We start from the raw sequence: 25126 nt of genomic DNA on the forward strand, positions 1-25126 counted from the left end.
AGTCCTCATAACCCCTGATTTGGGTATTTTCAGAAGCAGGGTCAGAGTTGTCTTGCCCTAGGTTCCACAACTAGTTAAGCAGCAGAACTGTTTTGGAAACCTTATTTCGTTGCCCATGCTCTCTTCCACTAGACTACATAGCTTCTTCTCCTAAACCCGCGAAAATCAACCTTGCTCCAACCTTATCATCTAAACTGAATAGTGCTAACCATTAAAGTTTGGACAAATGGATCTTCCCTGTAGGACTGAATCTAGTTATCGCAATAAAACAGTAAAGTGGTTTACTTCACTGTTGGAATGCATTAAAGAATCAAGCCTTGGGCGGCCTTACTGTGAGTAAGCCAGAAAGCTGCCACAGCGAAGGTTGTAAGAAGGTGCACCGGGCACCAGGGATCCCGAGAGAAGCCCGGGATCTGGCCGCCGCCCGCGCGGTCCACGACGGAAACAGGGTTCCCGCCCCCGCCCCCTCCGGTGCCTTCTGCCGTGGTTGGCGGTAGCCTAGCGACGCGGTGCGGTTGCCCGGGTGAGGCCATGTTCCCGGCGCCCGAGTTTTATTCGAGGAGGAGGAGGCGGTTGGACCTGCAGGCGCCTTCCGGGATGGATGTGAGTGCAGCCTTGGTCGCCCCACTCCGGGGGCCGGTGGGAGGCGGGTCCTGCTGCCTCCGGGTGGCTTTGGCAGGCCCGATGGTTCCGTGACACGGCCTGGACACCCTCGTTTTCCTTTGCTACTCCCCTCGCCCACTTCCAGAGGCGGGTCGCAGCCTTCGCCCGTGGGCCAGCGGTTCTCAAAGAGATGTGGGCATATTTGCCTATAAAAACAAAAGTACAGAGGTGTATCCGGTAAAAGGTCAGCATTGAATTCTCGCTCCTTAAGCAGATGTTTAGATATTTATGAAATCCCACCTCACCACCCCTAATTGGTTGGTTGCAAAATAAATGGCTGTGCTGTGGGTTTGGAAGCAGTCCTGCTCTGGTTAGGATCCAGGAAATGAAAGGCTGGTGGTTGCTATCCACCACTACGCCAAAAGGGTGCACGTGTTCTGCTGACTGCCGCTGAAGGGCGGGCTCACTGTTAGAGCAAGCTCCTCCTGTTGTGCGTGTCTAACTCAGCTGAAAGACTGGCTGCCCTGGCATCAATTTGTGGTCGTCGGAATGACAAATAATCGGTAAATTGCTATGATCAGCCTTGAGGTACGTTGAGTTTCCTTCCTCCCTTCCTCCATTTCCCCCTTCCCCTCCTTTTCTTCTTTCCTTCCTTGCACACCTAAAAACAATCAAGAAGGATAAAATCCTGGCTGCAACTCAGACACTTTAAGATTCTACATCTTTATTGAATGGAGAGAGTTAAAGAGTGACTGGTGGGAATTATTGTTTAAGATTTATTGGAACATGTGGATTGTAAATTGAACTTTTAATTGTTTTTGCTGCAATCATTTCATTTTACAGCAATTGGGATTACAATTAGGGATGTGGTACTGGAAAGATGAAACCAGAACTCTTGAATTCAGAAGGTAATTTTAACAAAACTTCATTAGATTTTTTTAATAAAACCTACATAGGTTTAGGGTTAAAAAAAAAAGATTAAAGCAATTCAGAAGAGTTTAAAGAATAAAATAAATATCCACTGAAATCCCACCATCTGGAGATAACTATTTTGGTGAACAGCCTTTCAGACATCACTTTCTGTTAACACTTATCAGCTGCTTCCTATGTACCAGACGCTATGCTAATCAGTTGCCAACCCTTTGAAACAGCTGCATGTTAATCCAGTTTATGAAGGAAGAAACTGAGGTTTCAAAAGGTTAAGTGATTTGAGGAAAACTAAATGATTTGGCCCAATCACACAGCTCAGAGGTGACTGAAGTGATTTAAATGTAGTTCTGTTTGACTCAGAGTCTATGTTCTTAACTACTGTATAAAATTGCCTTTTTGAATTATAGAAACACAGTTTTACATTAATGGGACCATATTACACCTGCTGCAATAGATGGTAAATTTTACAAGGTGGAATTATTAGATTAGAAAAAAACTAATTTTATTCTCCATTGAGAAAGTGCTGACTATTAAGTGTATACTTGAATTAATAATACTATCTGCTCTCTGTTGTGCACCTATTATGTGCCAGACATTTGCATATTTTTCTAATTCTTACAACAGCTGTGGAAAGTGAGCAGTAATATCCTCATTTTATAGAGGAAGAAACAAAGCTCAGGTAGATTAAACAACTGAACCAAAGTTATATAGCCAGGAAGAAGCAGAACTGACAGTTTGAACCAAGATTTGTCTGATGCCAAAGCCCTTTGCATTGTATACACTGTCTCCCTCAACTAGACCATCAGCCCCTCAATGTCAGGAATTGTCTTATCTTCATGTCCCTGGAGCCATCTACAGAACTTCACAAAGTAGGTGCTCAACAAATATTTATTGAGCGTGTTTTGTAAACCAGCTTGATTCAAGCAGAGGAGGACTACAGGAAGGGCACCAATTTGAAGGCTCGTAGGAGGATTACAGATAATTATACAAGTGAGAGTCAGAATTAATTCTATGTTGGTAAAAACACAGAGGAGGAGGAAGGACTAAGAAATAAGAGCTGGAAGGCCAACCCTGTGGCTCACTCAGGAGAGTGCTGCGCTGGGAGCGTGGAGGCCGTGGGTTCGGATCCTATATAGGGATGGCCGGTGCGCTTACTGGCTGAGTGCGGTGCAGGCGACACCAAGCCAAGGGTTACGATCCCCTTACCGGTCACACACACACACACACACAAAAATATCCCCTTACCGGTCACACACACACACACAAAAAAAAAGAAATAAGAGCTGGAATTGACAGGATGTTCAGATAGAATGGTAAAGTGGTGGTGCCTGGATGTGAAGGGAGAGGGAGAAGTAGGGGTCTAGGTTGACTCCTAGGTGTCTGATGGGTGATTGAGTGGCTGGGATTGTTCTTCTCCTGTGTACAGAATAAAAAGAAAACCAGTGACGTGTTCAAGGTTGCTATAACATGGTTACATGGATATGTCTCTCAGGCTTGATTTGATTTCTCTTTTGTGGTGGAGCTGTGTAAGCTGTGATTAGAACTGCATCTTTAAAAAAATGACCAGCTGAAGCATGGAAAATAGTTTGGAGGGAGACAAGACTAGAGGCAAGGAGAATCAGATAAAAAGCAATTGCACAAATTCAGTTGACAGTTAATAGTTGCTAAAATTAAGGTGGTAGCATTGGAAAGAGAAAGAAAGTAGACAGATACAAGAGATATTAAAGAACTTAGTGATTAGCGGGCCGTGAGGGCAAAGGGAGGTGGAGGAATCAAGGATGACACCATTTTCTGGCTTGGGCACCTGGATGGATGGTGGTTCCCATTTGCTGAGATGGGGGAAACAGGAGAAGGGAATACAGGTATGTACCGAGTTTGAGGTACCTGTAGGATGCCCAGGTGAAGGTGTCCAGCACGTAGAGGTGTCAGTTTATAAGTCTGCAGAAAGATCTGAGCCTTAAATATAAATTTGTGACTTATTAGTGTTAGTCAAGTAGATGAAATTACTTAGAGGAAATGAGAAGAACAACCAGATGGAACTCTGAGAAAGGCCCTCATTTAAGGAAAATGCCTTCTAAAAGGAGCTTTTGAAAGAGACCAAGAAATTGCTGCCAAAGAGAGGGAAGGGAAATGGAGTGTCATGAATCCAGATAATCTGGTTTGCAAAGTAACAGCTTGATCTGAGAGGCATTCAAGTTCTATCCCATCAACTTAAGACCCTGAAAGTTCTTTCAGGGTTTTAGTCTTCCTCCACATCAGGTAGGCCAATTTTTATAGCCACAGCCAAGAGGAGTCCATAGACTTCCAGGTATTTTCAGGTTCAGATTAAGAGAAGGTGATTCCCTTTCCCCTTCACCAGCTTGCAGTTCCTGGCATCTTTTCTGGGTGAATGACACAGGAAACCTTACCCTTCAGGAAGGGTAGGAGCTAGGGCTCCCTGTTAAGGTGAGTCTTGCCTTACCTTTGCGCATTATACCCTGAGTGGGATAACTGTATTAGAATACAACATGATACCCATAACCTCTATGCAAGAAATGGGCAGAGTAATGGGCAGGGAAAGGTACCTATTATGTCTTTTTTTTTTTTTAAGCCAGTCAAATTTAGCAGTGGAGGTTGTATACCAACTTCAGTGACACTAATGTTAATAGGTTCTGATAACCCATTGCCATCAGAAGTTAAGGAAGACAGTGGAGAATGGTTTGAAGGGAGACCTGGGTTAAATCCTACCTCTGCCACTTGTCAGGTGGTTATTGTTCGTCAAGTTACTTAGCCTAGATAATTCTTAGTTCTCTTGTCTATACAATGAAATAATAATGCTTTGTGAGTAGTGAATGAGGGTTTAGCATAGTTCGTCAGCTTGCACGCCCACTTCTTTCTTATTTTTAAAGATAGAATGCCTTTATTCACAGGTTACATCTAGGTTGGCCCACCAGGCATGCTTTTCTCTCTGACATAGTGCCAGAAACTCCCCTGAGGACATAAAGCCAAGGAAACGCTATATATCTAGAAACTCCAAAGTTTCATCTTGGCCTAAGAGAAGACTCTCTGATAACCACTGAAGAGCTCTAAATTGTGTGGAAGCCAAGAGTAGTCCAGCCCTTTACATTTAAATGATGAGTTCTAGAGGGAAAACATGAATTTTTTTCTTGTTTATTTCAGGGCAAAGGGGAATGACATGATAGGTTGTCATTAGGAAAGCACATCAACAAAATGCTGTCTGTGAAAGGACCAGATTCTAAATGGGTTGCCAGATTGAGGGAAAGACTGGAGACTGTAGGAGGGTAGAAAGTTGCCCAGACTGTGGTTTGGAAACAATCAGAGGTGCAGTTAAAACGACAATTTTCTTTCTTTTTTTTTTTTATTATACATACACGGGTACAACGTTGACTTTCAGTAATTTTGTGGAATGTGTGGTGGTTAGGTCAGTACAGTTAGCTTATTCATCATTACAATATGCAATCATTCTTTGTGTCCATTGACCAATTCCTCATTAGCCCCCTCATTCTCTCCCTCCCCTCCCTTTTCCACCTCTAGTTTTCTAAAAGTTCAACATGTTACTGTGATTGTTGTTTCTTTCTTTCTCTCTGTGTCTCTCTTTATTGTTCATTTGATTATTTATGGATTCAGCTCCCAGTTATGAGTGAGAACATGCAGTATTTTTCTTTCTGTACCTGGGTTGTTTCACTTAGGATAATTTTCTCTAGGCTCATTCAGATTGTCACAAATGGTAGAATTTCATTCTTTTTTATAGCTGAGTAGTATTCCATTGTGTATATATACCACAATTTCCTTATCCAGTCATCAATAATTTTCAGTTATTACTAATGTTGCTTCTTAGTGATTCCAAATGCACTATGAGCATAGGCTACCTTTAAAGCTATGGCAAGGCATTGACAGAGTGAAAGCCGTCTTACCAGCTGAGCTAGAGAATGCCTTCAGTCAAGTGAAAACCACTCAAACAAGCATGCAGTAGAGAAGGCATGTCCAGAGATCAGGGAATAAGGTCTAGAAGTTTGTCAGTAAATGCCAGACTATTGGCTAAGGGCAGGCACTGCCCACCACCAATTTCAACCACTGGGACGTGGGTCAGCCTCTCCAAGCCTTAGTTCTCCATCAGTAAAATGACAACCTTATACTCAATGACCTATTAGATGTTCTCTAACCCCAAAATTCTATGATTTTATAACTCCAGGTTCACTTAACTTAGTTCATAGACCTGATTTATTAGGTAGTCCCAAATGTATCCTTTCAAATTCCTTATTTTAAGGCTTTCTCATCTCAGGCAAACTATTATAGTAAGAAACTTTGAATTATAGGGATGGAACTGAGAAAAGGGTGGGAGACACAATTTCCTTTGACATTAACTTAGATCAGGTGTTTCTGTCTTCTCTCATCTTCTTGAGAAGAGAAACCCTGCAGAGAGCGGGAAGACCTGAGACTTCTTTAGCATGTTAGGAAAGTAATGACCAATGGCTTGTAAGTGGCCAAAACACTGTGATGGTCCAAGGAATAACCTGAAGACAACTTTGTATTCTTGTTTAGGATGGCTGTGTTAAGATTATTAGATTATTACATGAGGTAAAAATCTGTGCATTGGACATCCAGCAAACAGAATGGACTCCAAAGAGCCATTAGAAAATGTCTGAATGTTTGGGGGATTTGAGCATTTTGTTAGAGGCTATCTAAATGATCTGTCAATACAAGGTACCCAGCCACATAGTATTTCTTCCTATATATCTCTAACAGCTTTTTTTGCTTTTCTTTTTTTAATTATGGAGGTAATGAATCAATACATTCTTATTATAAAAAATTCAAATATTGGGGCCGGCCCGGTGGCGCACTGCTACAGTGCACCGCTTGGGAAGCGCGGCAGCGCTCCCGCCGAGTGTTCGGATCCCACATACAGACCGGTTCCCGCTCACTGGCTGAGCGAGATGTGGGGGCAACACCTAGGGTTGCGATCCCGTTGCCGGTCCCGGTCCGGTACGGGCGCGACACTGAGGGTTGCGATCCGTTGCCGGTCACGAAAAAAAGACAAAAAGGAAAAAAAAAAAATTCAAATACTGCAGAAATATACGAATGTGGAATACAGATCTCTTACCTCCATCTCACCACTCTTCCCCATCTGATCCCCCACCCCTTTTTGGAGGTAGCTACTATCAACATTTGTTATCCTTCCATTTCCTTTATCTTGCCCATCCCCACCCCCAGTATTTTAGCACAGGCTCCCCCATAAATACCAAATCCTTGGAGACCAATGATAAGAGGAGCACCAAGAAGAATGAAAAACTTAGAAATCATCTGCTGGCTAACTTGGCACATATGGTCTTAAAAAAAAAAAAAAAGGTCGGGTCAGCCCGGTGGTGCACTGGAGAGTGCGCCGCTTGGGAGCGCAGTGGCGCTCCCGCCGAGGGTTCGGATCCCATGTGGAGACCGGTTCCCGCTCACTGGCTGAGCGCGGTGCGGGCACAACACCGAGGGTTGCGATCCCGTTGCCGGTCCCCGGTACGGGTGCGACACCGAGGGTTGCGATCCCGTTACCGGTCAGTAAAAAAAGACAAAAAAGGAAAAAAGGTGGAAAAATACAAAAAAATCATTCCCTTGAGGTGATATCATGTACCTGCTGTTAGGAGCTAACCTATTACACAACATGAATATTGCCAGGAGGCTGGCAAAAACCTTTGGAAGAAGTACCAAACTAACTAATGTTATTACTCCCATGGGAGGTATTTCTCTAAAATAATTTCTTTGTGGGATTTAACAATGAGATAATAAAGGTCTACAAGACTGATATCTATCTTTAGAGAATGACTAAAGTTGAGGGGAAAGTGCTTCTATTACTACATCTACACTTAACAGAGAGACACATAACACTGGGCAGAGGTTAAACTTTTGGGTTGTGTTGTCATCAGTGGGGCATTGTTTCAGGCACAAAAATAAAAGCCATAACCCACATGGGCTACCAAACTGATATTTGGCAGATACCATATTTCTCCCAGAAAATTCATTCTCTGTGAGGCGGGAACCAAATCCTGATGGTCTTTAGGAATCCTTTTCTCTGTTTTTCTCATAGCATTTGCTGATACTCCTGAGAATCTGTGCATTGGCTCTAACCAGACACCATCTGATTTTCGATGTCACAGCAATTCCTGACACATAGTATGGCCTCAGTGTATATTTGTTTCTTAATTGTGGTTCCTCGTTAAACCCATTATTGCTTAGTAGTGCTTGCACAACATGCCAAGAAACCCTGAGTTAAATAATGGGTCCTGAAACCTTCCTAGAGATAGTTAAGGCCTTTAGAAGAGTCCACAGCAGGGAATACTGAGATGGCTGGTTGGGAGGCAGGATTGCCTGGTGGCTAAGAGACCCTGGGCACCAACCCTGGCTTTTCCACTTGCTATGTGATCTTGGTCAAGTTACTTAATCTCTTTCTAAGCTTCAATTTTTCTCATATGTAAAAATGGTGATAATAGTAATATTAACCTCATAGAGCTGCTATGAGGATTAAATGAGATCATGCTTAAAAGCACTTGGCACATAATAAGTACTCAATCAAACCAAACCTCTCATGAGCTTTCTGTTTCTTGTGAAGTGACTGAGTTTTTAGATAGAAATGTTTTGTATATGGTGGTATTCTGGAGGCTGCTGATGGTTAGAGGCTGAATATAAAGACTAAAGTTTTCATCTTTCTCTAGATCATTGTTCCATTTAAATACATGAATTGAACACTGCTGTGCTTCAAATTTTCTTCAGCTTTCACTCATAATTTATGCTAGTCCTAAGGTTACATGAGCTATGGTTATGATAGGATTAGTTTTCCCCCAGGAAAAGGTTAAGTTCCTAATTATCTCATTTCTATTGCAGTTTTACATCTTCAGTAGAGCTCAAGGAAAAAGGAAAGAAAGGCAAAGCAGTTCACTTTGCTGAAGTTGATGGCCCAGCTTCAGACAGGTAGCTCAATCATGCTAGTGTTGCTGATGGCACCTCTCAGTGGCATGGCTTAAGCCTTTACAAACTCAAGGAAGATACCATTTCCATTGTCCTAGGTTGAAATGCAAACATCCATTAAGGAAACAGCATGTACTATTTCAGAGATATGGTGGGAGTTATAATAGTCCCCATAAATGAATCCCTGTGATAACTTGGCTACTAGCAAGTTTTCAACTTTTTATAGTTTTTTTAAAAATCTGAAAATGGTAGCTACACCAGAAATAGGTGATTTAAATGACCTATTTTGTATGAAATTTGTATTTACATACAAATTTCAGGCAGTATGCATTCCTCCCTCCCCCAATATAGTAAATATAATGTTTAAAAAAATACATTCCAAAATGATCTTACATTAAACACACCCACACATGACATTCAGGCTCTCATTACTTTATAGTAAATGTTTCATGTACCTCAGCATAGATTAATTACAACCAGAACCTTTTAAAACTCTATTACAAACTGTTATATTCCAAAAACAGGTTGACAGATAAAAGGTCTGCTACAAGAGATGATAAGTCAACTAAAGCCTTAGAGAAACGAGGTCAGCAGGGCAACGTTACACTGGATGATGTTAAATGTGAGCAACTGCTTCCTTGTCCTTATGTGTCATCTGCTGTGACCGCCAAGGCAGCTTTTTGTCCCTTGTTCAATTGTCCAATCTTTCTCCTTTCAGTTGTTGCTTTGCTTTTGCTTCAAGATACTGAGATGCAGCGGATCTGTTCTTTTACAACATTTATGAGGTATGTAATGCTTGTGAGACATTTTAGATCTTTTATCCTTTATTTTTCAGTAATTCCATCTGATAAGGGATGACAAATCTGATTTTTAGAGAAAGAGCATAAGGCTGGCTCTATGCAAGCCAACCTCAGGACTCAGCCTCAAAGACTGAGACCAAAGAGTCTGGGAGAGAAAGCCAGAAGTCACGGGAGCCCTAGATAAAGTCCCAGGGCAAGGGTTATGAAGAGTATGTTGTCAGAGTCCCATATGGACAGCATATATTTTTATATAACAGCTAAAGGATAAACCCACTTACTAGAGGTCAGTTTTCTGCACTAGTTACATTTGGCAGCCCCAACAAGTACTAGGTGTGTGACTCTAGGCAAGTTTCTTGACCTTTCTAAGCCTCAGTTTCCTCAGCTACAAAATTGGGTATTAATAGTGCCTCCTTTATATCACCATGTGTGGCTGTGTTTCACATAGAATCTGCACTTGTGAGTGCTCGGTGAGAGTTGGGTACCCAAACTATTGGCACCCCTCTCAAATCCCCATGAAAGCTGCTTATGGCGCACACTTGCAAGTCTCTCTGCCTGAAGGCTTAATTCCACCGTGTGTGGCTGTGTTTCACATAGAATCTGCACTTGTGAGTGCTCGGTGAGAGTTGGGTACCCAAACTATTGGCACCCCTCTCAAATACCCATGAAAGCTGCTTATGGCGCACACTTGCAAGTCTCTCTGCCTGAAGGCTTAATTCCACNCCCATGAAAGCTGCTTATGGCGCACACTTGCAAGTCTCTCTGCCTGAAGGCTTAATTCCACCACAGAAGCACACCCAGCCTGACTACAGGCAAGCTAGGAGCACTGCCGGGAGGGAATTGGTAGATAAACAGACCAGCTTCCATCTGCTGGGATAACTCCAAGATGCTTTCTACACTGTCCCCCAGAGTCCCTGTAGGACTGAAATACATCTGTCCACAGTGATGACTTGTGAACACCCCCTGTGTTGGCTTTCTTCCCTTTCCTGTCTCATTTCCCCAGCTCTCCTATTAATGTTTCCTGGATCACTTCCTCTATAAACTACTTACTCTCAAATCTGTCTCAGGGTCTGTTTCTGGGGGAACCCACCCTGAGAGAGGTAATTATTAATATCTTGAGAAAAAAAAAAAATCTGTAATGGTCACCTTATCCTGTGAGGTGTATTTAAAGAAGGCATGCCAGAGTAAGAATTTCTATTTAGGGCTACAGAGAAGGCAACAGAAGCCTTGTAAGATATTTAGAAAGAAAGTAATGACTTTGAGGTGTATTTAAAGAAGGCATGCCAGAGTAAGAATTTCTGTTTAGGGCTACAGAGAAGGCAACAGAAGCCTTGTAAGATATTTAGAAAGAAAGTAATGACTTCTAATTAAAAACAAATGGGATAGCATTGTAACTCAGAGCAGTATTTTTGGAGAGCAAGACATATGAAAATTTAATATGCACATACACTGTGTCCTAGCAATTTCACTTCTGTCTATAATATTATTAAAAGACCTAAATATCCATCAACAGAGGACTAGTTAAACTATGAGGTATAGAATACTCTATTCAGCTGTTTAAAAGAATGAGGAAAATCTATATATAGTATCACAGAAAGAGATCCGTGCTACACAGATAAGCGACAAAAGCAAGATGCGAAGAAATGTGTATACAGCCTTTACCCATTTATTACCAGAAAAAAAATTTAAGGCATGTATATATATGTTGGTGAGGGAAGATGTTATATGTTATTGTTTATGCTTTAGAAAGTTTAAGAAGGATTCATACCAAACTCTTAATAGCGGCTACCACTAGGGAATAGAACGGTGACAAGGGGATGGGAGGAGAGAACTTCTTACTTGAGACATTTCTGTACGTTTTTTGAACAATGGAAATATATTTCTTGTATAATAATAACTTTTTAAAAATGAAAATTCATAATCAAAACTATAAGAATTTAGTGTCTGGCCTCCCCAAAAGTATTATTTACAAAAATCAGATTTTTTATGTCTTCATCAGTATAGTAGATGGAATTTTAAATGGTAAATTAATTGCGTGATAGGCCTGATAACATGTATTTCTACTTATTCTTATTTGTGTGCTCATATTTTTTATGAGAAAATGTATTTGAAATAAGTTAGTGTTGATTTCTTTTCTTTTTTTCCCAAATCTCTCCTTAGGAATAAGAATCTTGACAATTTCCTCATGGCATTATTGTACTATTTATCTCATTACTTGGAAAAAAACTCTTTGGAAAAGAAACCCAAAAGCTATATGGTGTAAGTAAGATGTTGTAGTGTGCTTTAGAGTTTTATCACTGCCAGTATTAAAACTAACTTTTTTCTAGGGTAAAGAGATGATGGAAATTTTTTAATTTTGAGGTGCACTAAGATATTTTACATGGGAGGAGTTTGCCAGCTTTAAACTTACTGAATAATTCATTTGGGTATTGCAGTAACAAAATATTCTAACTAATATAGACCATCACTGTCCAGTAGCCAATAATGAAAGCCATATATGTGATTTTAAATTTTCTAGTATCATATCTTAAAAATGTAAAAAGGTAAAACTAATTTTAATTGCATATTTTATTTAACCCAGTAACATGTAGTCAATATTAGGAAGTTATTAATGAGATATTTTACTTTTTTTGCAGCAAATCTTTGAAATCTGCTGCCTATTTTATATTGCAACATATCTCAATTCAGACTAGCCACATTAAGTGCTCAGTAGCCACAGTGGCTACTGGTTGCCATATGAACAGTGCAGATACAGATGTTTGTATGTTTTTTCTGCTCACAAAGTTCTTGCTAAGAGGTTTGTAAGCATCTAATTAAAAAACCCTGGGCCAGCCTGGTGGCGCACTGGAGAGTGCGCCGCCGCTCCCGCCGAGGGTTCGGATCCCATGTGGAGACCGGTTCCCGCTCACTGGCTGAGCGCGGTGCGGGCACAACACCAAGGGTTGCGATCCTGTTGCTGGTCCCCGGTACGGGCGCGACACTGAGCGTTGCGATCCCGTTACCGGTCAGTTAAAAAAGACAAAAAGGAAAAAAAAAAAAAAAAAACCTAAGAATTTAAGAAATTAACAGATTTGGCCACAATGACATTCCACATCACAGGAAAACACCATAGATTTCTTAGGCTACTTACAAAGAATTTAACTGCTTCAGGCAGAGGTGGCTCAGAGATATACACCCAGGGCAAGAATCTGGGAACTCAGAGTCCAGAACAGAACAATGCCTCTCAGGCGTGGTGACCTTTTACAAGCCATGGAACTTTCCAAGTGCCCAGCCTTCCCTTCTCAGTATATGTGGAACTAACCCAATGATTTAGCTGTTAGGAATGCTGGGTAGTGTCATTAACTTGTTGCAGAATGTTTTCAAAATGCAAAACCCTTGTATACAGTCAAGTAGTTTAAAAAACATTTTATGGATAGATAAATATATCTGGACAGCAGTTTTGTAAAGAACCAAATAAATAATTCAAACACTGCTGCTCCTTTAAAGCCATCATAATATGAAACGTCAGTGTTATTTCAGGGTGGCCAGAGCATGACGTGTTTCTATGGTAGCAAGCAAAAAGGCTAAAGTCAGCTATGGGCTTAGAAGGTTTGAGGATTCTTACTATTCCCAAATAAAAATTAGACTTTGGTGGCACTTTAGCTTATGATATTTTGTATGGTATTTTCTTTTCTAATTCTGAGGCTTATTGCTAATCTAGCCAAGAGATTTGTTTTATTTCTTAATTTATAGGAATAGATAACAGAGGAAAAAGGTTTCTTAGTAATTGTAAAAATGCACTAAAACTTACTGAACACAGTGTTGTATAAGGTAGACTGTTTTTTAGAAGGAATCAATTACAGAATGACAAAAACTAAACCAGTCCAAGCCTTAAAATTATTGATTGGTACTTTGAAATAGCTGTATTATCCTTAAACTACCCCTCATATCATGTTGTCAGTCTAGTGGTTGACATCAGAAGGGGCAGTAATTTGTCCCTGTTTAGAGTGTGTTTCATTTCCTATCTAGTGACACTTCACTTTTCAATAACAGTACATTGGAATGTGTTGTCAGCAATGTTGTTTACTATTATATTGTAGTGCAAATACTTTAAACATTAGGCTTCAGACAAGCTGTAACCTAAGAATAGGTTGTCTTTTAGAAACTTCATTTACAATTCAATTGGAATTGGGGCTGTGTTTTCACAGGGAAACAATGTTATTATAATTGATGCCAACATTCACAGAGTAAGTAACCCACAAATACCTCCTTAGCAAACACAACTAAACTCAGAACTAAGAGTAGGCCTACTTTCAAACATTGAGCCCCCAAGCTTACTAGTTAACACTGAGAACCCAGGGGAAGATGAGGTGGCAGTCTCCATGGGCCATTAGCTACCTCAGCAACCAGTGTAGATCATTTGTTAGTTGAGCTGTTCTATATAAAGTAGGGCTACCTGTATATAAAATTGAGGATACATAGCAGAAAGTATAAAGGATTTACAAAAAAGTGAAAATTTACCATAAACTTGAGATGTTGATTCCAGTGATTAAATATCAAGGAACTTTGAGGATTTCCCTATGCCACAGCTGTATTAATTGGTAAGTGAAGTGTGTTGACTCACTTGTATTTCTTTCAAAATAGTTTATAATTCTTGACTTTTTGCTAATAAATATAGGCATTTTCTAAAATTAATCCAAATTGTCTTTTTTCCTCCCCCAGGGGTCTTGTAGAGAAGAAAGAGATGGAATTGGTTTTGAGTAAGTTAGAAGCAGCACAGACATACTTGGCGCAGCAGTATTGTGTCCTTGTGCTGGGCTTGGGCATGCCTGATAAACATCACATGTGTTGTGGAAAGTAAGCATTCATTTAAGATTCCATCAGATCATCACTTGTTTGTATAGCCACAGCCACAGTTGCTTCTATTTGACTTTTGGTACCCTTGAGAAAGTGGTTTATTGTCCAGAATAATTGGGCTCAGGTGAGAATCTGTCCCAAACACTTTTGATGTCTCCTTTGAGAGAGCCAAGTGAGTATTGAAGGAATCCCAGAATCTCAGCTGATACTTAAAAACTGCTTGGGGTTAAATGACTTGGTCTCTCAGTGGAATCTTGCCCTCAACCAGAAAGGATTGCTGCTGCCAGACAAGGGCCATTTGGCTGCCTAGGGCAGAGGACGAGTGATGGACTAGCAAGCACTGCAGGGGAACTGGCTGTCTTCCTGCCCTGTCATTGCTTTTGCAGCAACAGCTGTTGAGTACGAGCAGCTGAGGTGGGGGTTATAAGATGACTGTTGTGGGAAGATAATTTTTACCTAGGATGATAATTTCCACACTACTGTAATTAAAATTTAAAAAGGAGTCTCATTACAGGAAAGTTTGGGATCACAGGTTGGAAAGCTTCAGTCCTAAAACCCAAAATCTCCTCTGAGTAGTTTCACAACAGGGGCAACATCCACACCATGGTCACAGCCAGAACTTCTTTTTAAACTCGATAGGAAAAGAAGCCAGTACATGATGCATCTTTCTACATTCCCCACATTTTCAAAGATCAGCTTTGTGAATGAGCATACTTACACAGTTGTTCATATATATTTTTTTGGTAGTATACATTTCCTATGTACTTCCTTGTATTATTCTGCTTACATAATTTCACTTACCACTTTGAATCACAGCTATAGTTATTTGTTGTGTAATATACCTATTTGATTAACCATTCTTTTTGTGTACATTTGTGTGGTTTCAGTTTTTCTGTTTTATAATGTTTCTGAACAATATTGCCAGATCATTCTCCAAAAAAGTTTAAAACATTTTGTATTACCATCCACAATAAAGTATTAGATTTTATTACCTTAATATTTTTGATAGTTTAATGGTGTATATAAATTTAAAGATGTTTTATTTGACTTTGAATATCTTTTAGAATTGTCGAGTCTGTGTTGTTCTTCTGTGTAAAATAATTTATTACCTGTTCATTTAGTTTTAACCAATTACCAAGTGGAAACTGGGAATTTGTATAATTTTTTAATATCCCATAGCAAGGAAAAAAATTTTTTTTAAAAAATCCCATAGCAAGGATTGGCCTTTTTTTTTTTCTGGTGTGTTTCTCTCTCTTTGATATTAATGTTTTTACACATTAGAAAAATGATTTAAATTTTTATTTATTTGATCATGTCCATCTTGTTTCTGATGCTATTCAATAGTTGTGTAAAAGTTCTTGCATTCCTGGGTTAAACTATCTTTCTTTCTTAGTTTTTAAAAACAGGATTTAAAAAAAATGCTAATCTTTGATCCATTTGAAATGTGTTACAACATGTTAGATGAGCTATGAATCTAAGGCATTTTTTCTTTACTAGTATTTAGCTTTTCAGTAATATTTATTTGTGATTTTTTTCTCTACTGTAACATTTCTTGTTTATTAGATGTTGTTATTTTTCTAATATTTTAACCCAATCTGGGGAATTCCTATTGAACTTTATTGACCAGTTTTTCTGCTTTAAACACAGAACTATACAGTTTATATTTTGCTTTGATTTATTCTGCACACATTGAGTGCCTGCTCTGTGGTAGTCATAGTGCCAAAGTGCTAGGGTACAAGAAAAATACAGGCTTCAAGAGTGTATAGGCTAGTAGTGAAGGAGTCATCAAGTCAGGAAACCAAAGATTTCCCACCAGTACAACAGATTTTTTTAGTGATGTCTTGGCATTGTTGGGCATTTCTCTTATCTTGTGCCCCTGTTTCCACAGTGGTGGATATACTTGATCAATTCCCAGGTCCACCATCTATGTAATTCACCACGTGTGTGATTTACCATGATTTGGGAATACCCTCTTAATGCATCCCTAGCAACATTCATTCTTTATTCTACTACATCAGTTCTGCTCTTTCAAGTTTTTGCTACTGTGTTCAGTTCTTTTATAGAGTGGACAAGTTTGGCTATATCTTCCAGTGTGGCACCATGAAAACGTGCCACTCAGATCTCCTACTGTAGGGAGTTTAATTGAGGAATAGCCTGAACTGCTGCACTCTGGATCCACCACCAGGTTTGCATTGAGGCCACGTGTCTTAGTTTGGGCTGCTATAACAAAGTACCATATACTGGTTGGCTTGTAAAGAACAGAGATATATTTCTAACAGTTCTGGAGGCTGGAAGTTTAAGATCAGGGTACCAGCATGGTCAGGTTCTGGTGAGGGCCCTCTTCCAGGTTGCAGACTGCCAACTTCTCATTGTATCCTCACATGGCAGAAAGAGGGCTAGAGAGAGCTCCCTGGGTCCCTTTTCTAGGAGCACTAATCCCATACATAAGGGCTCTACCTTCATGACCTAATTACTCCTGAAGGCCTCACCTCCTAATACCATCACATTGTGGGTTAGGATTTCAACATATGAATTGTGAGTGAATACAAACATTCAGTCCATTGCACCATACTCCCCATGGACTGTCTCCAGCCAACGTCTAAGTGCAGCAGGCCCATTCCAACCAGATATGAAACTCCTCTGACAAGTGGCTTTGGCTCGAGGACTCCCCTTTAGCCTAGACGAAACTTTCCTAGAGCTGTGCTACAGTCTGAGACTCTTCCTACCCAGTCCTTCCTGTCTTTCTTCTCTCATAGGGGTCACACCTGCAAGGAGGTGTGATGGCTCTCCTTGCTTTCTCCAGCTCTCTCCTCATTTTCTGTAATAGTCATTTTCTCCAATAAAGCTGCAAAACATGTTGTTCTGTCTTGGCGTCTGCTTCTCAGAGGACCTGAGCTAACACATCTAACATCAGAGCATCTTTAAGTTTTGTGGTCATGAATGGTTAATGCTGTTATAGTTGGAGTGAGTGAGTTATTGCGGGAGTGAGTTTCTGACAAAAGGGTGAGTTTGGCCCTCTTCCTCTTGCTTCTCCCTCTCTGCACTTTCTTGCTTGTTGCCATCTACCAAGGGATGATGAACAAGAGGCCCTCAACATGCTGGTACCTTGAAACTGGACTTCCCAGCCTCCAGAACTGTGAGAAATAAATTTCTTTATAAATTACCCAGTCTGTGGAATTCTGCTATATGGCAACACAAAACAAACTAAGACAGAAAACTGGTACTGGGAGTGGGGCTGTTGCTATAACAAATACCTGAAAATATGGAAGTGGTTTTGGAACTGGGTAATAGGTAGAAACTGGAAGAATTTGGAGGAATAAGCTAATAAAGCCAGATTACTGTGAAAGGAGTGTTAAGGGCAATTCTGGTGAGGGCTCAGAAGACGAGAGATGCAGGGAGAGCCTAAATCTTCTAAGGGATTACTTAAGTGTTCATGACCATAATGTTAGTAGAAATACGGACAGTAAAGGCCATTCTGATGAGGTCTTAGATGAAAATGAGGAACAACGTATTGGAAACCGGAGTAAAGGTCTTCCTTGTTACAAAGTCACAAGGAACTTTGCTGCATTGTGTCCATGCCCAAGGGCTTTATGGAAGGTAGAATTTAAGAGCAATTAACTAAGATATCTGGTGGAAGAAATTTCTAAGCAAAATATTGAAGGAGCTATGTGGCTGCTTTTAACTGCATGCTGTTAAGGTACGAGCAGAGAGATTATTTAAAGATGGAATTTATAACTAAAAGGGAAGCAGAGCAGAAAGATTTGAATAATTTGCAGCCTGACATATAATGAGTGAGAAGATAAGCCTAGGAGAAAAAAAGCAAGGTTGTAGCCAAGTGACCCACTTGTTAAAGAGATTACCATGGATAGAAGGGAGCCAGGTGCTATTCATCAAGACTATGGGAGAAAAACCCCAAAGGCATTTCACAGATCTCCGAGGCTGCCCCTTCCATTACAGGCCCAGAGCAGAACCCTGAGGGTAAGGTCTCAGAGAGGTGCCCCTGTGGTACCTCAGTATTTGCTGCCCTGTGCCTCCTCAAGTGTCTGTTCTTCACATCCTGGAGTAGCACTCCTCAGTTGCTCTAGCTGTGGCTCAAGCAGACCCAGGTGTAGCTCAGGCCACCACTCTGGAGGGTGCAAACCATAAACCTTGGCAGTGTCCATATGGTGCTCACTCTCCAGGTGTGCAGAATGCAGAAGAAAGCATCATAACAGGTCACTAAAAATCTCTGGATTTACCACCAGGCTGGCTTTCCCCTCTTTCCTTTGGATTGTGTCCTGAAATGTGGAATGTACAGTGTCTTTGCTGACGAGCATTGGGGGCCACTTGCCACATGTGGCTATTGAGTACTTGAAATGTGGCTAGTACAAATTGAAACATGCTGTTAAGTGTAAAATACCACTGTACAAAAAAAGTTTTAAAATTCATAAAATATCTTTGGGGGGGGAGAAGAAAATAACCACAAAAATTTCTTGAACTATTTAAGTCAAGTGAACAGATATGATGTGGGGGGGGGGGGGGGTGTGCAGAATGCAGAAGAAAGCATCATAACAGGTCACTAAAAATCTCTGGATTTACCACCAGGCTGGCTTTCCCCTCTTTCCTTTGGATTGTGTCCTGAAATGTGGAATGTACAGTGTCTTTGCTGACGAGCATTGGGGGCCACTTGCCACATGTGGCTATTGAGTACTTGAAATGTGGCTAGTACAAATTGAAACATGCTGTTAAGTGTAAAATACCACTGTACAAAAAAAGTTTTAAAATTCATAAAATATCTTTGGGGGGGGAGAAGAAAATAACCACAAAAATTTCTTGAACTATTTAAGTCAAGTGAACAGATATGATGTGGGGGGGGTGGTGGAGAGGAGCGGGTAAAGGGGCATGAAAATCAACTACAATGTATATTGAGAAGTAAAACTAAAAAAAAATAAAAATAAATTCATAAAATATCTCAATAATTTAAAACTATTGATTATAGAAATGATATTTGGGGGGGTTGGATAAAATAAGTTTATTACTAAAATTAACTTCACCTGTTTCTTATTACTGTGGCTACTAGAAAATTTAAAATTACATTGCATTATATTTCTGTCAGACTGTGTTATAAACCCTGTTTCAATTTGCAGAGGATATTTTGGGCTTCAATTTTGTTATTTTAATTAGTAAATTTCTAAATTTATAATCAATTTATTTGAAGTATTATCTACTTAATATAAACATTATATAATTCAAAAAAGAAGGAAAGAAAAGTGACTCAAAATTCACCAGCAAGAGATGAATTAGCAGAGATTTAAACTAGGAGGTCCCCAAATACTTATTCTCTGCATCCGTTTCCTGGACTCATTTCCATTACCTATGCAGAGCTAAATCAGAACGGAAGGAAGAAACCCACAACATTCTGTACTTAATTTCTGCAGTGCAGGCTACATCAGTTTGCTTAGGGCTTTAAGAAAGAAAGTTTCAGTGTTTATGGCAACTTGAAAGGTGGAAGAGGTTCATGTTACCTTCTTTTCTAATATCTAAAAAAAGAAGAAAGAAAAGAAGGAAAAGTGTGTTTCCTGGGCAATCTCTCATTTCAAAACCTTCCTAAGATGGTGCTGGTTTGGGTTGTGCTAACCTGAGTTCTGCTCTAAACCTTCTCCCAGAATGCAAACTGACTTGGTATTCCAAAAACAGAGCTTAGTTGGTTTTCTGCTTCAGCTTGGTGGGTCTGGATGGTCTCTGGTTTCAGCTGGCAGAGGTCTTGGAAGGGCAGAAATTCCTTAAAAGCCCACCTGTTAGGTGGAGGCCTCAGGTGGCACAGAAAAAACACTGAGGCTTGCCCTGAAAGTTCCTGTTGTACTCTATTGTTCAATATTTTTATCTGCAAACTATTCTAAAGAATGAGCTTGTTTCCCTCGCATTCTGGTTAAGAGGACAGATGTGGATATCTGACAGGCCTGAGTTTTAGTATAGGATCTGCCCCTAATTAAACATTTATCATTGGACTTCAGTCTCAACTTGAGTTTCCTCAAGTATAAAGTAGAATAATAATGCTGACTACATCATAGGGATATTCTGAGGACTAAATATGATAATACATGTAAAGGGCTTAGGGTGGTACCTGGCACATAGTCTGTACTTAGTAAATGTTTTCGGTAATTACTATTGCGTAATTCTTTAAGACTTGCATGTGAGGAAACGAATATATAATAAAGAAAGTCAGGAGGGAAGGGAGCAGCCCCAGTAAAAGCTTAACGACCTCTTTCAGCCTCATCCCCCAAATGGAGGGATAGTTTGAGCCCATACAGACCACAATGTCCCTGTGAGAATGCTGGAGGTCCTTAGGGGTTTGGGTCATCTTCCCTAGACTGGGAGTTGAGGATGGTTCTGGAGAGCCCAGTAACAGGCCCATCCTAGAAGTCACAGCTACTCCAAGGAAAGTCCAAGCAAAAGCAGAAGCAAAACCAGGATCAACCTTAAGTGCTCTGGGTCTGGCCTTGGCCCCTATGAATAGTCAAGTGACTGCAGGTGCATAGCTCCCTCAGCCAACTCTCAAGGCCTCCCCAGGCTTTGCCTTCTTTCCTAAGGCTGGGAATCAGAATCGAATGACCTGTGTTGGCAGAGGAGGCCAACTTCACTAAGGGTGCCTGGTGCCAATACAGTATCCTTAACATTGAACTTTTGTTGCAAAGACTGCTGGGCAAATGCCTGCCTATAAGAAATAAGGCTCGAATAAAAAAAAAAAGAAAGAAATAAGGCTCGAGTTTATCTACCTCAGTCAGAAGGAGGAGCACACTACTTTTCTCAGTCTATTGCTTGCATGGCATAGACTTTTGTCGAATTTGTTTCTATTTCTTTTTGCACTCAATAATCATAACCATTGTTTAAGATTTCTTTTTTTTCCCTTCATTTTAGACTTGCCCTCTAGTTTGGTGCTTCCATACATCCTTAACACATCACACTGCCTCTTTACCACCTTTCCGCTCTCCTTACCTCCCCAACACTCACATCACCAGCAGCACTGGGAAGAATACATTGCCTCACTGGCTCATTTACTCTGAATTTGTATTGATTAACTTTCGACCAAACACTCTACAGATTTTGATCTGGGTAACCTAGAAAGTTAAAGAAGAAGGTATTGAGACTCCTTATCAATGACTTTTGATAGTATTTATGTAGCTAAAGGGTCTTGGGGCCACAGGTAATGATCCTACCTTTTGGGGAAGATATGGACTAGATCACTGAAAGACTGAACTTCCCTCTTGACCTATAGTTGGAATTTATTATTTTGCAGGGAGAAAATATCAGATACACAAAAGGATTGGAAATTTTTTGAGGTGAGTCACTTATGTTTTGGGCTTTTCTCTTTGAAATGAAACATGATGTATAGCAATAACCAATAGCCATATGTCAGGCACTTAATTTTAGTGAATATCTTTTCTCAAAAGGATGCTAACAAGCTATATGCTACACCTTAAATCTGTGGTCTGATTTTCCTCCTGCAAAGGTGAGTACATGTACAATTTTGCACAGCTTTTTAGGAACATTGAGAAACTGGGTCATCTGAGTTTGTGTTTACTTAGCAGTGTTATATAGGCAGGTGGGAGTTTTTCATATTATAGCTGGGGATTGTGATTCTTGTGTGTTTTCTGTTATAGTCCTTTTACACCTTCTGTACATATGTGGCTTGGATTGTTTTCCGACGTCAACACTTCACAGAAATTGAGGAAGAAGTAGGGAGGCTCTTTCGTACCAATATGTTCAACATTCCTCGAAGGAAGCGTGAAGATGAAGAATCAGGGGGGGAAAAGAAACGCATGACTTTTGTACAATTCAGGTATGACCTTTGGACTTTCCTAAGCTCAAGAACATTTCTAGGAAACAGGATGGTGTGGCTTAAATGTCACCTTTCCCCCCCCCACAGGAGAATGATGGCAAAACGCCCAGCGATTAAAAAAGCCATTAACATGCGCTCTCCAGTCATATCTACTCTGCTGCCATCTCTCAGAGAAAAAGCTCAGAACATCACTGAGAAAAAGTATCATCAAGCAGGCTTCAAACTTCCAGCCCAGGTGCAAAAGCACATGGAAAGTCTGGACTCTGTGCCCATGCCAGTGTAAGTGGCCCAGGGAGGGAGGCAAGAGAGCCATGAGTGTCACTTCCTGGGTCAGGTCCGGAGATGTATGGGCCCAGGCACCATGCCTCTGCTAGAAAGTTGAGCCAAGAGGAAAGCTCCCCTTCTTCCTACCTCCACCTGCTCTCTCCATGATTCCTTTCCAGAGCATCTCAAGGTACACCCTTCAAGACTAGAAAAAATTGCAAGAAAGTTATGCTAGACTCCAAACCATTCTAGTTTGGAGGAATGAGCAACAAACTTTTTAAGGCTGAAGTGTTTCCTATTTTAAGAATTGTCTTTGGGAAATGTGGGAAAGGCCAGTACAAAATCTTACTGTGGATTGAGTTTTTAGCCCATATGTAAGACCACAATGGTGGTTCATGGAAACAGGGAAAGCTTTAAAAAAATTGTGTGTGTGTGTTTGTGTGTTTCAGTCTTATCTTTAATATACTCACACACATGCACACACACAACCACAACTGTGCACCTCAATCTTTGGCCTCACTGCTTCAGCTATACCAATAATTCTTTTCGCAGAGTTGGCATCTTGGGGGAGCCTCGATGTCTATTCAATCCCCATACCCTTCTCCCCCTTGAACCAGAAGAAAACATGAAAACACCTGGGAGACGTCCTTCCCTGATAGAAAGAAACAACATGATGATTCAGGACACACTGGACTTAGTCATGAGAACACTCTCTTCTCAAACAACATTCCCTAAATAATCTGGTATATTCCATTTCTATAATGAAGTCCCTGTATTTGAAATAAACTACTTTGACTTAACCACTTTATAGAGAGCTAATATTTGTTGTTATTATCAAGCTTTTAGAATTGTTCAAATTATTTTGTTAAAAGTTCAACAGTAGACTATTAAAGACTCCCAGAAAGTTCTTGAAAAGCTTATTTTCCTGTTTTTAGCAGTTTTCTTTGTTACTTATTTACTTCCTTGATTTCTATGTGACTATTTAGAGTAATGTATTAGAATATTTTGCCAGTGTTCTAGTGGACTAGTGAAGAAACATTCTGTTTATTCATCTCTAAGTTCATTTTTGCTTTATGGGAGAACATCTTTGGTACATATGAAAACAAAATTTCATAATCAAAAAGGCAAATTAAAATGTTTTTAACATTAAACCTATTTCTATGAATACATTACTATTGGTATTGGGATATAAAGTATATCTGATTATTTTAGCATATATGTTTCATTCTTTTTTTTTATTTATTCATTTAACATAAATATATATTAAGCCCTACTCCATCCAAAGCCTTATGCTAGGTTATTGTCAAGCTCTTACCTGCCCGTAATCCTGCCAACTACGCCACCTGTTGAGCTAGGGCTAGGTCTCAAGCTCACAGAGCCCCTAAGCCCATTGTCCATACTGGGTCACAAACCCTTCACAGGCCAGGCTGGATCACCAGACCCCTCACACACAGGTTTATGAGCTAGGTAACCAGCAAAAAGATCCTTGGAGCTATAGGTTCTAGAGCATGGCCACACAGGGCGGATACCCAAAGCAGTCAACGCCAGCCAAGGGGTGGCGCTGTGCATATGCACTAACTTCACCCACACACAACTTATTTACAAAGAATGTGCCGCACCACCCCCAACTGGACTTAAGGCAAGGAGGCCTGATTAAATTATTCCATTTTCCCAAAAGTTATGTAGAAAAAAAAGATCATCATGACAAAGACCATATCCTCCAGGTCTGTGTGGTAGAGAAGATAAATAAAATACAAACATAATCACAACACAATATTGAGTATGTTAAAGTCCACGAGAGAGGTAAACACAAAGTGCCCTGAGGACAGAGCAGTGAGTAATCATGTCCAGAGGGGATGAGGAGAGTTCTTATTTGATTTTGGCTTTGAAGGGATTGGGTGGCACTGAAGGGAGACTTGCAGTTAGAGGAAGAACATGTGCAGAGGTACAGAGATGAGGAAGTGTGCCCTGTGACTGAGGAGCAATAAGAGCACAGCGTATGCACTGGGGTCAGTAGGAGGGCAGCCAGGCAGGTCAGATGGGCCCTGAATGTCCAGCTAGAGAGAGAGTTGGCTGTTAATTTGGTAGACAGTTAAAGTTAGGAATCACTAATAAAGCCAGTTCACTAGATGGAATACAGAGCTGCTCGTTACATAATATTATCATTTCAAAATTCCTGTTCTGGAATGGAGTATACTCACCTAAAACAATTGGACCGAATTTGCCTTTCTGTGGCCGCAAGTTTATCCTACTTCAAAATCCTTTTAGCATTTAGCTTCATAGAAAAAACTGGTCACCTGTCCCAGATTTAATATCAAGAGCCGAAGATCACCAGTTCCAACCTATTGATGATGTGGGGCAGCTTCTGCTGAACACGTGCACTCTGTCTTCAGTCTCTCATCCTATATTACCCAGGCCAACTCCTGCTACAACTCCTGTTAAAACCGATAAGTTTTCATCAAAATCCTGGACTGTCAGTTAACCCTTGTTAGGCTTTTCATTTATGTAGAGAATTTGGTTATAACGTACTCTGTCATAACAAATATTTATCTAGAATATGTTGACATGGTTTTGTTTTGGTTTTGGCTTTGGTTTTATGATTAGAATTTTAAAAAATAAAGCCTGGGAATTGTGAGACTTTTGTAACTATTGTTACTAGGCTTTTCTTTCTCTCTTTTCTGAACTGTGAGGCTTTGGTGTACTTCATTTATTAATTAATTTTTTTTCATTCTGCAATTATTATATCCCCAGTCTGTGTTAGGCACTGTTAGGTGCTGGGAATTCTGTGTGGACAAACAATAGCCTGCTACTGTTTGTAGGAAACAATCAATCTACATATTCTACACAATCCCTATCAAAACCCCAGCTCACTCTTTTGCAGAAATTGGCAAGCTGATCATAAAATTCATATGAAAATATAAGGGAC

The 25126-nt window shown here is 40.3% G+C and overlaps 1 protein-coding gene across 1 annotated transcript; it reads left to right on the forward strand.

Annotated features, from left to right (window-relative positions):
- The first annotated feature begins 531 nt into the window (after positions 1 to 531).
- On the forward strand, positions 532 to 24846 carry PPP1R36 (protein phosphatase 1, regulatory subunit 36). The gene is made up of 11 exons (XM_008566255.1): positions 532 to 603; positions 1447 to 1511; positions 8401 to 8487; positions 9009 to 9106; positions 9203 to 9269; positions 11442 to 11540; positions 13983 to 14117; positions 21394 to 21436; positions 21758 to 21936; positions 22024 to 22215; positions 22753 to 24846. The coding sequence occupies exons 1-11, from the start codon at positions 532 to 534 to the stop codon at positions 22937 to 22939; spliced, it is 1224 nt and encodes a 407-aa protein (XP_008564477.1). The 3' UTR covers positions 22940 to 24846.
- Positions 24847 to 25126: the final 280 nt, after the last annotated feature.

This window comes from Galeopterus variegatus, unplaced genomic scaffold (assembly GCF_000696425.1).
Source record: "Galeopterus variegatus unplaced genomic scaffold, G_variegatus-3.0.2 Scaffold231, whole genome shotgun sequence".
In the NCBI taxonomy this organism is placed as follows: Eukaryota; Metazoa; Chordata; class Mammalia; order Dermoptera; family Cynocephalidae; genus Galeopterus; species Galeopterus variegatus.

Coding starts and splice junctions, on each gene's coding strand:
- PPP1R36 (XM_008566255.1), top strand. CDS start 532: ATGTTCCCGGCGCCCGAGTTTTATTCGAGGAGGAGGAGGCGGTTGGAC. Junction 14,118..21,393: donor CATCACATGTGTTGTGGAAA/GTAAGCATTCAT, acceptor ATTATTTTGCAG/GGAGAAAATATCAGATACAC. Junction 22,216..22,752: donor GACTCTGTGCCCATGCCAGT/GTAAGTGGCCCA, acceptor TTCTTTTCGCAG/AGTTGGCATCTTGGGGGAGC.